The 16,423-nt window shown below is 41.9% G+C and overlaps 1 protein-coding gene across 4 annotated transcripts in view; it reads right to left on the minus strand.

Annotated features, from left to right (window-relative positions):
• Positions 1–16,423, minus strand: part of fibcd1b (fibrinogen C domain containing 1b) — a 78,149-nt gene that overhangs the window by 41,628 nt on the left and 20,098 nt on the right. For 2 of the 4 annotated variants that reach the window (XM_077623226.1, XM_077623224.1), the window contains exons 2-3: positions 6,353–6,436; positions 2,080–2,559 (exon numbers count right to left, since the gene is read on the minus strand). In XM_077623226.1, coding sequence (XP_077479352.1) covers positions 2,080–2,559; positions 6,353–6,364 — 492 coding nt within the window. In that variant the 5' untranslated portion in view covers positions 6,365–6,436. The remainder of the gene's footprint in view (positions 1–2,079; positions 2,560–6,352; positions 6,437–16,423) is intronic. The other 2 variants (XM_077623227.1, XM_077623225.1) reach the window with 1 other exon arrangement.

A 16,423-nucleotide genomic window follows, 5' to 3' on the forward strand; every position in this document is an offset into this window, starting at 1 on the left:
TGAAATCTGAGTGAAAGGTCATCGAGATCCATTGGACACCGAGATTTGAAACTAAGCAGTGTCAACAACATTTAAAAGCATTAAAATGCTCTAGTTTAAAACTAACCAAGGCTAGATCCCTCACTCAAAACTTCAACTCAACTTTGTTGGTCTCAACCTTCACATTTTGGTCATCAATGACCGCCAATGAGTTAAAAGCCTACATTTGTGATGCTGACCCTTGTTTGAACCCTGAATCAAAAGCTTAAGATCTAATTCTAACACATGGAGCACATCCAACCTTGTCTGCATGACTTTTTTTTGGTTATTTCAGTGAACTTTGGGATTTTCCTAACACAATGACACAAACTACTGCCAATGTCCAAGACAGAGAGAGTGGGCGAAGTAGTGAAACTTCACAGCATTGTAAAATTCTCAGTTGTTATGACCCAAAACACGTATCTGTGTTTCCAAACGGAAAATTTCATCCGTATTCAATACATGTGGGTTATTCATCTAAAAGTTATTCTTGAGGCTAAAAAGTATAAACCATCCTTCCATAAATACAACCCCAACTTCAAACTAGTAACCTAAAATGGTATCATCAAAACCCAATTGAATGAAAACATTACCGAGCCGTGGTGCAATTAAATGAAATTTCTCCAGCGAATCGATTCAATATAAAACTTGAACAAAAAGAGGAAAAAAAACATTATCATTCCTTTCACCTTTCCAAGGGAACAGAATTCGGCGTGGGCGAGAAGGTTGATATTTTTGTGTGCGTGTTTGTATGTTTGTGTCTATGTGTGCGTCTGTGTAAATCGTAATGGTGGAGAATTCCTCGGTGCGTTTTATTTGCGTGCAATCGGTCGCTGTTGGAGAAGGAAAGAAAGATAGCGGTGGTCTGAGGGGGGCTCTTTACAACACACAAGTGAGTCATTGCTCACGGCTGGCACGGCGGAAGCCGTGCGTCACTGTCCGCATCGCAATCCCGGCCACAGGTGGCCTATAGATCACAGGCGGGTGGGCGGAGGCGGCGGAAGCGCCGGCCGTGCGCCCCACCGGCCCGTAGACGCCATCAATCATCGGGTATTGTCCGGCCGTGTTGGCGAATGTGGGAAGGAGGGTTCGTTTAGATTTGGCGAACAGTTGGTGCCTCGCTTCGCATTGACCGCCAAGCACAGGAAAAGCACGGTGGCGTAGAGGTAGAATTGGCCAAGCCGCCTTTAAATCAGTGCAGCAAACACTTGTGTTTGAAATAAATCCAATGCGTGTGCTACTCTTTAAGATTCCAGTCACAATCCCGGTGTAGCCGAGTAATTGAGCATGAATCTGACATGGCTGTCAAGAATGTGAGTAAATAAAATGAGAGAGAGAAAAATCTGAGCGGTCTAATGAGCTTCCAAAGGTTTTAGGGCAGGACTCCATGTGTGTCCATCATTTGTTTGCATTTGCTTTCAAGTTGTGTTCACTCTGTAAACGTATTTTATGTTGGCGATATCATAGCAATGGCATTGGGACACAAGGCATGTATTATGTACAACAGTTTTTATCTAGCTACTTATCCCGTCAACTCTAGACTCTCAATGGATGATTCCACTCAAAAATTATTTATATGTATATGTCTATGCAGAGTTCATAATGGTGGATTATCATGCAGGAAGCTTCAAAATAAAGGATCATTAAAAAACATACTTTGACCTACCCAAGAAAATTCAGTATTTCAATTTTCATTGACTAAAACCGATCACTTAATGAGCTCCAATGTGGGAAAAAAATAACACTTCCTAATTTAAAATATGCTCGAGTGTAGACCTCAAAATTGCACTCTGACTCTGAATTATTGGCAGAATCTCCTATTTGCTGTAATTCTGCTTATAAGCCATTTTTCTGCAGTGGTACTGCATATACTCAATATTTAAAGGTAAAATAATGTTTCACTGACTGTCAAGCATATTTCCTATACGTGGGTATAGCTACTTATGAAGCGCGTCTTCTATATATTAGGGGTGGTATCAGGTATTTGATAATTCATTCGGTGGTGCTAGTTGAAAACCACTCGTTTGTTAGAGGGGTTTGAGTGTAGTTCCTAGTTCCTACCTGTATTAGGCGTGCTTGCTCCGACTGCAGGGTGTTGAGGTCTTGCCCCAAGCCCCCCTGACCTCGGCGCAGGGCCTCGTAGTCCATCTTGAGTTGTCCCGCGTGGGCGGACAGCTTGGCTACTTCCTCCGCCAGGCTGACGAGCAGCGCGCGGTCCTGACCCTTGACCGACTTGAGGTCGGCGTCGTGGTCGGTGAGCGAGTGCAGCAGCGAGGTCTGCACGCCCTCCAGGCGCAAAAAGTTGCCGCTGTAGTCGGGGCAGTTGGGGTCGATGAAGATGTTGACGCGGGAACCGTCTCCCCGCTCCACCGTCACCAGGGCGTTAGCCTCGTCCGGGTTGGTGGAGATGTGCGGCACGCCGTCCGACATGGGCGGCGGCCGGTTGTGGTTCATGAATAGGATGGTGCCCGTCACCGTGACGGCCAGCAGGACGGCCACAAAGAGCAGGATGGTACATAGGAGGTAGCTGCAGCTCATCCTCTGCAAAGAGGCAAAAATGGGTCACAATGTAGATTTTTTTGATTGAATTAGATAGACAGCGATAGCTCAAGTATTGGGGTCATCATACAGTCCAACTTCATAGGCAGAAATGTAAAACACAGTCTCCATCTGAATTTCTCCCTTCCAGAACTTCCAATGAGCAATACTACCAGGTTTTCCAACACCTTTGGATCTTCCCTGTGTAAAACCTATTAACCTGATTTGAAGCCAACTTAAAAAGGTAATCTATGGTAAAAACACTAATCTTTGTTTAAAACCTTAGCCTAAGTTTGAAATCCTAATCTTGAAATCCTAACCTTTTTCCTGAAAGCCTAATACAAGATGGACACACAATCCCCATTTCAAAATCCTTTGTATTAAACCCTAACCTTGTTTTTGTGGTCTGCTGCCGTAAAATGTAAGTGCCAAATCTAACGGTTTTTGCCGTGGCGAGCCTTGGGGTGGATAAGCCAAAAGTCTGCCATTCTTATTTGAAAGACTCCACTTGAGACCCTGACACATGTCAAAACTCTATCCCAAGTGTGAAACTGCAACCCTTTTCTTAAAATATTGCAAGCCTAACCCAAACTCAAAATAAAGGTGTGAACATCTAGTCTAAGAAATCCGCTGAACCGTGTTAATATTGTCAATTCTTCTACGACAAGCACTTCAACACGAAGTACGCAAACACCTCAGGCATGACGTGTGTCGGAAATGTTGTAAAATCTCAGCGTAAAATGGTGGCGTGCCGCGTACGCATCTTGGCCGACATTACGTAAACAGCCGCGGAAAAGGCAGTCTTTTAGAGGCACAGTGGCCATTAAGTAAAATGGCCGGAGATATGGCCTTTTACGACTGGGCTAAATTGTCCATTCACCAAGTCTGAGACGGACACGAGGAAACGCTAAAGCCGTGATTACAAGCGAAGCCAAAATGAATCGGCGGATGATTTCTTATTATTGTTCAGTCCACACCGGAGGATGAATGAGGAGTACAACGTACCGTGTTTGGTTTATGTTTTTGTATGTGCAAACGTGTGCGCCAGACAGTGCGGGCTTATTAATATGCAAATGTGCTGCCCAGGCGCAGGGAAGCACGCTAATAGACAGCTAAGGGTAAATGCGTAACGACGGGAGAGCTTTATGGTTTCTTTAATGCGAAGAAAATCAATTGGCCCATGCAGGAAACTAACAAATGAGCCACACAAATTATACATATGAAAAAGTGATGCAAGGTCAAATCCTCATCTGCAATAAACTATTTGCCGTTTGACTAAACTAATGGCGGTTTACCTCAGCGTAGAAATTTAATTCCTTCTGCAGCCCAAGTCAGATTGAATCATTTTCAAGACCCACACAATAAAAGCACTGACCCTAAAAACTGGATTCTCGTCTTTCATTTAAAAAAAGCCGCACTTTTTTTCATTCAACTGAACATGATGGCATCAGCAAAAAAATAAAAACACATTTCCAACCAATAACAGCTGAACAATGAATGTGATCATCCTTGAAGTCAAAACCAGCCGTCATATTTACAAACCTCAATGGCCTTTGGAAACGTAATTTGACAATCTTTTGAAGGCCTCTAAAACTTCTAAATTGCTGGATGTTGTCAAAAGCTATACACAACAGCTGTACTATTCATGCAGCTTCCTCCGCGTCTGGCGTTTGTGGTTCGTAATGTTCTCTTCAGTGCAGACGTAAGCAGAGTTTGTCTGAGCTTTATTGCTGGCGGGGCCCCAAGACATCAGTCGGGGCCATCAGCAGAGCAGCACTGCAGTAAACATTCATAGCCTGCTCCGCTACGCTGAAACAGGAAAGATATACAGCGCAACTTGCACTCTCTGCCAGCAGTCAAACTCGGGCACAACTGACACTCCACTGCTTTTCCACACGAGTGTCAGAATTGTTTTGCCGATTTAATCATGACAGAAAGCAAAGGAATATATTGAGGAAGACTCTGAGAGACTGAGATTGTTCTTCCACTTGCTCTTGGAGTTCAGGTGTCAGGACTACAAAGTAAGAGCACATTACTTGCACTTCAGTACAGGGCTAGACACGAAAAGGGCAACAACCACTTTGGCCACAACGATTACCATAACAGAAACAGCTATCTCACACAGTAACCCAAAATTACCGCCAACGTAGTGATGCTATGAAGATGAACCACAGAGATGACGACCACTTCGAAGGCCACAAAGGGTGCGCGGCCAGTAGAGTAACTACCACAATGATGTCAACTAACAGCTACCATGAGTACGAGGACAACCGCAAGGGCGGTAATCACCGAGACAAGAACCAACGTGGCCAAAAGTGCAGCCACGAGGGTGCGGATAACCACCGTTAAGTTACCATAGGAGTAACTCCGACCAAAGTGACCTCCACTAAGGATACAAGAGCATCCTCGATGGCAAAATTTCCAAGGCTGACGAGGAGCACAATCGATTGATCGATAGACTTGATTGAGAAACGAGATATTGTCAACCACTTTGAGTACCTTGAAAGTACTCAAATGAAAATCCTTAAACATTTACCCACAATAACAACCTATAATGACGCAGAAAAAAGATGAGTGCCATTAGCGAAGAAACAAGCACATCGGTCACTACCCCTTTCTGTCCCCGATGGACTACGGTACCGTACTTCAAACGATTCAAATTTCTGTCAGCGCTTAGGCGAATAAAAACAATCTATTCAGCCTTTTGTCGAGCGCTGAGCAATGTACATAATGGCAACAAACATCTTCAAGGGCAAGGTCACATCTGCCCACAGACTTACGCACGCTTACGCATTAGAGAGGCTTTGCATACCGAGATCGAACCAAACGCCGGCAGAACTTTCCGTCTCTACCGAATGATTCATTTACTGAAGCACCTTCTAGAGGGAATGAGGCAGAACTTTGTGTAGGCTGCCTATCTGGCATTTACCACGTGGTTGGGACCTTTTAAGCAGTTAAAATCAATGACTGGCTCATTAAAACTTAGGTGTTACAGTTAGCTAAGGAAGGTGAAAACAAGAAGCCTTTTCAACTAAAACTGGGTGTGAGAGCTCACAGACAGAACAGAACATCAGCAGCATGTTAGCACATTTTCGTGGCAAATTAATGTCTCTATTTTATCAACATGGGACCCCCTCTGTGTCATGGGGAGCTTTTTGAGATTTCCCGCTTGAGTTGGATCCACACAGCGGGGTTTAATAGGACCACAGGGGGGACGAGGGTGGAGTGGACAGATCACAAAAAGCAAAAAAAGGAAATGGAACAGCAGCGGGAGTCCTTGCGACTCGGCTTGGATTCTCATCAAATGTAAAACAGATGCTAGGATAGAAAACGCGAATATATTAGAAAGATCCGGCACAATCTTAGGGTTCGCTTTTTGTCTCCAATAAGTTCAGAAAAAGCTCCACCCTATAAATCCACAACATTTTTCGTTGTAAGAAGTATTTGTTAGATTAGGGGGATTATTGAAAGGATAATATGACCCCAGAGATTGTTATTATGTTTCTTGCCGAGATAGATGAACGAGTAAATGATCATTTTTGAATTTGGATCGTTTCCTTGCGGCGCGATGCTTGAGAATCACGGATCAATGCAATCCAATTGGATGCTGTAGATGGGATCTGAGGACATCCTCCTGGCTTGCTTTCAGATAACGTCCCGAATTCAGGGGAATTCATAACTCAAAAGGTGACAACGTCGCTGTTAATGATAAAACAAAAATGAAATGGAGGACATTTTGGCGGAGGTTTTGCCGTTTGTGTAGCTTATTGTAGCGACAGGGAGGGCAGGGCCTTACCTTGGCCGGCATCTCCCGGACGCTTTCCGCATCGGACCAGCGAGGTTTGAGCTGCGAAGACCTGGGAACGCACTCGCAGAACGTCTGCATGGGACAAACACACAGCAATTGTTGTGTGTTGTTGTGATGCTTTTCTATGTACGGTAGCAGCAATCAATTTGGGAAAAGGCCAGGTGTTTAAACTGTTCGAGCAGCAGCGAGATGACAAATTCTCTGCAATTTAACGACAACTGGATCTCAGACTTATTTTTTTCCCCTGGTTAATGATACACCTCGTCTAAGCACTTGATTAATTCCCTAAAAACTAAAAATGTCAAGAGTTAACTGGACTCTCTAACATCACGTTGCACTGTTTTTATCTCCTTGCACCTCTAACTTACAAATAACCGGCCGCCAGCCTTTCCTTCAAATATTTTCCCCCTTGCAGACATACCGCCTTCATTCATACGGAGTTTGTTCCAATGCAAATGCATCCTTAGCTTGGTAGAATAGCATTCCCAAAAACGACGTTTGAGAGAGCTTTTTCCGTGAAAATGGCAACTTGTTTGCAAGAGAAGATTGCCAACTTATTTATACCAAATAATTTTCTCAATATTTTGCCTGGTATTGCTTCTTCAGGTTTTGTTATTGTTTTTAACAGGCTGAAAGCCTGTCAAATCGAGGCTCATGTTGTAGTTGTTTGGAGGAAATGGGATAGTATAACTATCTAAAAATAATAAAATACTATTAAAAAGCACTGATATACTATATATAAGAAACTTCTCTATGTTTCAACAGTGTTTGAGCAAACAAAGCAACACTTTAGCATTAGAAAAGAGTTCAATCTTGGCACAAAAACAGCAACATAAGTACACATGGAGAAGTGTGTGTGATTAAACATTAACCCACATTCCCTGTTTATGCAGAGACACGGTTTGATACTATATCCTCCGCATTTTTTTTCCTATTCCCACTTTGTCGCAGAGGATTTAAACCTAATTGAAAAATTGGATGTTTGGCGCATCCCCAATGAAATGTGATGGAGGCTGGTGGACACAAGAAAAAAAAATGTATATAAGACCCAGGCTTGGGCTCCACTGTGACCAAACGCGTACGTGCATACTTTGTGAATGAACAAGTGGCGCGCTTGCTCACAAATCCTAACGGCCAAAACAGGTCAGAGAATGCTGGGATTACTTTTAGACGTCGTCGTCCTTGGACTTGAATTGTATTTGTGTATGTGTGTGTGTTGATGTTAGAAAGGTGCGTTTAATCCGACACTCTTGGCTAAGCTGATGGAGTGCAGAGCGGGCGGGGAGGCTTTGCATAAGTTAACCAGCGGGCCGACTAATCATGTAACACAGTGGGGATGAGTGCTCCTACATTCATTAGAATAGAACTTGTGAACTCATTCCGTTGAATAGACACATTTTATGTCAACTACCGCTTCCATTGCAAACTCGTAACCCAAAACTTTCCTCTTTAAAACATAGCGAACCTGAAGAAACAGTTTGGTAATCATGCCTTCATTCTGCAATTTTAGTCAAGGTAGGTAGACTCGCACATTAAATAACCTCGGATATGTCTTAATGATCTCTAATACAGTGGTACCCCTTTTTGCACGGCAAAGCGCTCCTAACAAAACAGAAACAAATTTAAATGAACTTGCAGACACACTTAAAAATAAGTTTAATCGAACCTACCACTAAACTTCATTTGAATTTTGTTTGACATTTTGATACCTTTCTTCTCCCGGATTGGCTCTTTTTGCCCCGCCTCCACACTGACCATATCGAGCTGTCAATATCGAGGGTTGTCTGAGTTTGTATTCCCTTCAAAATATTCCCAAAATGATGCACACAAATGTCCTCAAAACAGGATAACGCACGACCACTTGCCAATGAGAAGTAGTATAAACGTCATTCGCAATGATTAATGGGAAAAAAACACTGAAAAAATGCAACACTCCGCCCAGTGCTCGCAGAGACATTACAAAGAGGGAGTTGCGACCAGAGACATTACACAAAGGGAGTTGGCATGGGGTGGGTCGCTGAGTTGACTGCACTGCACGCCTGAGAAACTGCCTTTAAAATAATGCGGCACGCAGAGAGGATGGAAGGCGAGATGAGCTCAATCTTACGAGACAAATCACCTGCTTTTCTCTCCACTGCCTGTCCTTGAAGCACACCAAGTAATCTGACACACACACGCACAAACCCACACATAAACACACCCAAGTGAACCTGTCACCCACATTTTCCATATGACGCACACATACCGTTTTTGTTATAAAGAGTACATTCGTTGGGAAATGGATTTTAGCATTTTAAGATGATTTTTTGGGGGGGGGGTAATTTGTTGCCCTCCTTTGAGACATTAAATATGACGCCGGGCCACACAAATAAACTTGACTCGTCCCGACTGGGAAATTAAACTTTCATGCAAACAAGTACGAAAAAAAAGCCTAAGGAATGAAGAGAGTTGCATAAAAATGCAAAGAGGCAAAAAGAAGAACACAAGTATCAGGAAGTATTCACATCAGCGAGTTGCACACTCATAAAAAGGTTGTTGTTCTTTTGTTTTTTTTTAGTAACATAAATAGTGTATTGCTTAGTTTATTTGATATTGTTTTTATAGAGTCGATGTAGCAGTTCCTATTATTATAAGTTCTGTTTATTCAGCGCAACCTGTTGTATTTTTGCTGCACATATGATTGTGTTATCACTTTTCCTGGAAGTATAAAGTATATTCTTTGGCATTATATATGCTTGTATAAATGAGGATCTCTTTATAGTTGCATACTGTATTGTTTTGGTTATAAGGCAATGTATTCATGTTTGTATTTCTAAGTCTTTTTTATTTAGCCAAGGCAGTAAAGTATTACAATTGGTTAAATTGAATACACATAAAATATTTAGAATACCAAAAATAAGCACAATATAAACAGAAAACAATATGTTTTGTTTAAGATCAGGATTTTTTTTCACTTACATAAACAGTTTCATGAGCACCACTTTTTAATTTAAAAAAAAAAGTGCTTTGAATGAAGGAAATTAAATGAAGTTTCTTAGATTGACTTGGCAAATGTCATCATATTATAATCAAGTGAAAGAAAGGCATTGACAGAATCAATATTTACTGCCCACCCTTCCCAGTTGGAATGTATTGGGCACCAATTGCTGCAATGGCGACTGTGTTAAACAAATAAATAAATAAATATTCATAATAAAAGGTTGAAATTAGCTTGTGTTCCACTCGCGGGTCATCCTATGGTCTTCAAAAGTCATATACAAAACATTAACACATCTGACGCCATCAAAAGCCGCAATGTAACATTGACCGGATCACAAAATCACTTCTAATGGCGCCGACATCAAAGATTGTCGGCCTCTGTTTATAACGAGTAGAAAAAGAGTGAACTTAACATGACCATTTGCGCATTTGCAGGCATTCATACATAATGTGATGGTAAGAAGGGTGATGATTGCGTGGGTGAACGTGGGAGGGTGCGTGTCGCAGTGCAGCCACCTTGCAGATTGTCGCTCGGGGGCACTTGCATGTTTACGTCAATGTGTGTGAGAGTGTGTGAGTGTGTAGCGTATGTGTGCAGTGCTATTTGTCTTGTCTATGCGGCCTTCTCTTTTGCGTGTATTCCTGCGCCCGTGTTAGACCTGTTGACGTTTTGACCTTGGCTGGCAAGGAATTCCCATTTAGAGGCCAATGGCACGCGACGTCTGCTGTTTTAGCACTGGCGGGCCGTCAGGGCCTTCAAGGACTTCTCTGCTGGCCTAAGAAATATCTGAATCATACATTATATTTTGTCCATCAATACTTATTAAATAATTCCAAATGGTCTGTTAGCTTCCTTTCATTGCTTTTCCCTCTGGTTGCACTGCTTCCTGATGTGTGTTTTCATATTGAAGCATTTAACCAATCACATTTCAGCCATTATTTGTTGCCAGGATCAGAAATCTGCCTCAATGCCTTCACAATCAGTTCTGCAGGCTCTGCCGCTTTGAACAAGCGTCGATAAGACTGTTGCTTTAACCAATCAGATTTCGAGTTGGCAACACCACAATGCATTGTCGCAGGTGTAGGGATACGCCATTGCCTTGTCGCAGGCGTAGGGATACGACTTTGCTTTCACCAACTATGATTGGCTAGTCATTAATCAGAGCTACCAAACTGTCTTTTCCTGGGAAAATCACCCCCCGGCCTGGTGGTAATGTCTGAAAAGCTCCAGTATTTGTATTTAATCATTAAATGCTGCTAGGAAGTGGATTTTACCCGTTGAAGGCGCTACGGGAAAATGCACGGACCGCCACCGTGTTTTAGTCATTCATACACGTGTGGTTAGTGCGTGACTGGAGGGTGGGAGGGAGGGCGGTGTTGCTGCCCGAACGATATCGGGTGCTAAGTGCCCAGAGTTCGCCCCTTGCCCGTGGAGGGACATAGTGCTCGATCAGCCTGGAGGGTTCTAATCGGGCCCCAAACTGGGAAGCGATAACCAAGATAAGCCATAATGGCAGTAGTCGGTTTGGTTATGGCTTTTGTTGTTAGCATAAATGCTCGCTTCATCTCCTGGGATTCGCGGAAAACATTTCCAAGAACATGATGGCCACGGAGGGGCGTCGGAGCGAAACAAATTGCGCTCCAGAGCCCAAGCGCCAAATTTTACTAGCTTCCATCTGGCCTTCCTGATGTTTGCGATCAGTCAAAATGTGAGATGTTCTAGCCATCGCCATAAATCCAACAGCCTGGAGATAATCGCTAACCGCCCTTATTATTTGCATTTTGGTTATGTTCTGTAGTTGTTGTTTTCTAATTGAAAGAGGGGGACACAAAGTCCAAACAGCGGGCTGGAAAGGATGATTTTTTTTTTCTTCTTAACCCAGACATACCAGGAACCACTTAGCGCCTTCCCTGACGTAACATTCTCCTGGAGTTAGGAGATAAAACCACTTAAACGAGGACAGGACACAAGCGAGGGCGGGGCCGAGGGGATAAAAGTGTGCTTGGCTGGTGTGTAAGAAAGGGAAGGGGAAGCTTTCAAGGCGGCAATTAAGACTGGCTGAGAATGTAGTAATTATTTTTCCCCAGAGTGCCAGCGGGTATTCTGACGACGTGGCGGGTGACAATCTCCAAAGTCGGCAGATTTATGTGGGGCTCATCCGGTTGAATCTACAGCGCGACGTCAAGTAAACAAAACACTCCAAATCCTCCCACGTCTAAATGAATAGAAATGTTATAAACTGTCGGATCCTTGTCTTTCCTGTGCTCCGTTTCCTGGCCTAATGATGAGCATGGTCTTTTCTTTCCACACTGGGTCGGCAAACAAAGTGACAGCATTTACAGTTATAGGTAGCTGATATATCATCTTATTCTTTTCATATTCTCTTAAGCACTTTTTGTTTATTTATTTAGTTTTTTTTACAACCTATATATACACATATATACATACATATATATATACATATACATATACATATATATATATATATATATATATATATATATATATATATATATATACACAGACATATATATACACATATATACATATACATATATACATATACATACACATATATATACATATATATACACATATATACACATGTACACACACACACACATACATGTTTATATATATATGTTTATATGTATATGTTTGTGTGTCACTAAACACAATCAAGAAAAACACCATTTTTAAATTTGCATTTCATAAGAACTGTAAAAATGAACTATTAAAACCCCCCAAAATACTAGGCCTATATTAATTGAACATTACAATTGTTCCATCCATTTATATAGACAAAGCTTCATCTTTCAGAAATATATACAGTCAACCAGTCATCCCAAACAGAGCTAATCAAGTCTTTGGTTGAAAACTATGCCATTTTTAATATCAATGCACATCATAAAATATTGCAAACCCCCAAAAAGTCGCAATGTGATTTTTTTTTCTGGATTATTGGGTTTAGCAATTATAAATGAAGTCAACTCTTTTCATCCTCTTAGGAAGAGCATCCTACTCAGATGAACCAATGGAGCGCCTCCAAGTCAACGACTTCATAGAATGGAACACTTTGCACCTTCCCATTGCATCAACTCCACTCATTGAGGAATTTCAGCAGTGTGATATTCTGTGTTTGGTTAGTGTGCCCGTTTGTTTGCCTTTGTTGCTTTCTGGCTTTGTGGGTGCATCTCGTGCTCCGGCGTCTGTGTGCTGCTTCATCTTTTTCTATGTGCAAATTAGCCTCTTTTGGTGTCTTTTGACTGCTTGTTTCTTAAAAAAATGATTCATGGCTTGATTTAAAAAAAAAAAATTGTGTGCTAAGTAGTACCAATAGTTAACACGCAGCTAAGGATTTTACCTTGTCTTGCCATGTCAATTCCCATTTACTATCCATATCTAATATTATCATGCATTATCAACAGTCCACTCCAGATATTTTCAAATCCAACTAAGTCCTTTTTTAAATCACCATGCAAAAGAATATCCGTACACAGGGAAATAAGCCTCCACTGTTTGACAACACACCTGACGTGAGCAAATAATATTCACATTCTACCACAAAAATCCACAAAAGTATACAACGAAGTAACAGCTCCAGGAAAATACCAGAATTAAAAAATAAATATGTATGAATGTTCATGCCAAGTCAGTTTGTGTTGTAGATTCTCTTGCGGTACTTCGTACAAGTAAGACTATGTGTCGCCCCAGGATAATCATTCGGATTAATCTGTTGCCGCGGCGACGGTTGTGGATGTACAGTAACTCTGCCTTTGGAGACGGTGTCATCCGTACGACCCCCTCTTAAAGTGCTCGAGGGATTATCCCAGTACATTATCGCTTTAATCTCCTTTTTAACCCTTTCAATCAGAATCGCCCACCCCTGCTGCGAGAGACCCCGAACCTTACCGCTAAAGCCACATATGGCCATCAACACGCAATGGCGATGTACTCGAGGCATGATATAAACATAACGTTTTAGTAGAATTTAAATGAGAAACGATAAATCTCAAGAGCTAGCGAGAGGGTTGTGAAGTGTTCGGAAGAAATCATTCAGCAAACGCCAAAAGCAAATTAGTTATAGACGTCCCATCGCTCATGGTCGCTAGTCGTCACCATCGGTTAATGTCGGGGAAAATCATTGAAAAAAATAATTAGGGAGGAGAAGAAGACCGAGAATCCTTTAAACGTTCCCGGAAGGGCGAATTCGATTTTGGAGAGTCCGAAAAAAAATCTGTCGACGAGCATGCAGCGCGGCGGTCTGCAATTACTTTTTAACGAAGGCATCTGAAAGTTGATATATTGGCATTAGGATCTATAGCATGCAAAGAAAATGCGGTGCAGTGAGCGAGGAAAAAAAATGGATCGGAAGCTGAAGAAGAAATCGCAAAGTTGGCGGAAAATTCTGCAAAGTCAACAGAAGATAGAAAAAATAATTACCCAAAAAAACGAATAGGGAAAGTTGTCATATTTTCAGGGATTGATTTGTCACAAAAAAAATAGTCGGTAACAATTCCAAGACGGCTTTGGGTGCTCTGGCCGTAAAAGGTTTTATTCAAATGAGTGTTATTTTAAGTTTGCGTGATTAATGCTACGCTGGTAACGGGTTCAAATGTGAGTTTCATTACTATGCAAATGACGTGAGAGCAGCTGTCCGTGTTGCCTCTGAATTTACCCACGGCGTCTAAAGGGAACGGAAGCTGGCGGCGCATCGGCTGACCGCCGCCCTCTTTTGCAACGAGCTGACAGCAGCAAAGCATACACATGTCAAATTGAGAATTAAAAATGCCATCAGTGGTAAATTGGTTTTCGTTGGACTGAGGATTTGACTTTCCAGGTTTTGTTGTTGTGTGTGTGGTTGCTTTAATTTGACACGAGATGGTTTTTCTTTCCCCCCCAAAAACGTTCACAATAGCCCGAGGACGAATTTCCTACTGTAGTAAGGCAAAAAAACGGGCAAAAATAACCGGAAAGCAACTCGTGTGTTTTAACAGGCCGACTTGCTAAAGTGAAAAGGCTCTAGGGCACATGTGTCAAAGTGGCGGCCCGGGGGCCAAATCTGGCCCGCCGCATCATTTTGTGTGGCCCGGGAAAGTAAATCATGAGTGCTGACTTTCTGTTTTAGGATCAAATTAAAATGAAGAGTATAGATGTATATTAAATGTCCTGATTTTCTCCCTTTTAAATCAATCATTGTAATTTTTTAATCCATTTTTTCTGTGTTTTTAGTTCAAAAATCATTTTGTAAAATCTTAAAATATATAAAAAAAAGCTAAAATAAACATTGTTTTAGATCAGGGGTAGGGAACCTATGGCTCGGGAGCCACATGTGGCTCTTTTGATGGTCGCATATGGCTCTGAGCTAAAATAGGGAAACCGGTGGTGAGAGAGCCGAGTCCCGAATGCACCAATAGGAACGTCACATCGGCGCTGTGGCATTGACTTTTTTTTTTCATTAGAGTCTTCTGCATCTATTCTCTCATTGATACTCATTGATATTCATTGATTAGCAACAGCGTAACAATGTTGTCAAAAGAATTCAAAGACTTTTTGTACTTTAAAAATGGTAAAATGACAAAAAAAATTGCACATTTTCATGTATTTTGACTTTTAAATTGTGAGTATGGCTCTCAGGGAATAACATTTGAAAATAGGAATTGTTTACGGCTCTCTCTTTCAAAAAGGTTCCCGACCCCTGTTTTAGATCTATAAAAAACTGAATATTCAGGGCTTTTAATCCAGTTCTTTTAATCCATTTATAAAAAAATATATCTAAATATGATATCTAAAATGATCCGGCCCACGTGAAATTAAGTTGACGTTAAAGTGGCCCGTGAACCAACCCAAGTTTGACCTTCTTGCTCTAGGGACAGAATTTTGAAATGGCTCAGAATGTTTCACAAAAATTTGTCAGGTCAACCTTGCAAAAAACACCTAGCAGATTCCCCACATTTTTTTCCCCTCCCCGCTTCTTCCCCTCAATCTCCCGCCATCGTCTATCTCCGTCTGTCTCTTGGGCATGGCGGACGCTGCAACAGTCGCTCTTCATCTCGGGCGAGCTGGTGATAAATCAATAGCAGCTGAAAGGCTGCGGGAGGTGTGTGAGCCTGATTGATTTCTTATGTTAACACATCATGGCTCGGCAAAGCATCGCCGGCTTTCCGCATCTGGAGCGAGTGGAAAGCTCCAAGTTTTTCTTTTTGAATAAACTCATAAAAGGAAAAACAAAAGGGAAAGAGACTTCATGCAGTCCTAGAAAGAATTTGTCAGCAATTACACGGCAATTACTTCCTCAGCCGTCAGCCCGAGTGACGTACACTTGACATTCTTTGTGTGTACAGTGTAATTGCTGACATTTGTGGACATCAGACGCCGCTCGCTCGCTACTCTCCGCAGTTGATTCCCGTCCTTTTCACATCTTCATGCATTAGTCATGGCATGCGTAAAGGAGATTTGACTGGAGCTGGCAGACAAATGGCTCAAGAGAGAGCCAAAGTGTGCTTGCGTTTGGAGAGGAGCTTTTAGGAGAATGCTCCAGACATTGGATGGAAATGATTGACGGCACGGCGGGGTTGGGAGAAGTTCCCGTTTAGCATTTCGGGGAAAAGGGCGTTGGAGTGGAGACGGAGCGAAATGAATTAAAATGCATCACAAAAACGTGAAAAGTTCAAAACGGCAGACGGCAACTTCGACTCGGTTTGAACGATGGGGAATTTCTACGCCTTGCTTTTTCACTTCGGCTTTTTTGAGGGATGTGACAGTACTGCAGAGGAAAAGTGACATTTTTTAGTGTGAGTGACTGAATTGGGATTTTTTTTAAGGGTTGTTAAGTGCAGTTATGTTATATTCACTGTTTTCTGGCAATGTGTGCATTAGGTGTTGGATGTTTCAATAATTTACAGGTACATTTCACTGTCAAAATTTAAGCCAGAAATTAGCAGTATTTTTATGTTGTGAAAATTTCAAGGTGGTAGGAAAACAAATGTTTGAACTCAGAGTTCTTTCAAGGTTACTTTGAATTTGAAAGAATATTGCTAATTTTATTTGTGTGTAATCGTCTTTAAGATTGATTTCAT

Source organism: Stigmatopora argus, chromosome 16, assembly GCF_051989625.1.
Source record: "Stigmatopora argus isolate UIUO_Sarg chromosome 16, RoL_Sarg_1.0, whole genome shotgun sequence".
Taxonomy (NCBI): domain Eukaryota; kingdom Metazoa; phylum Chordata; class Actinopteri; order Syngnathiformes; family Syngnathidae; genus Stigmatopora; species Stigmatopora argus.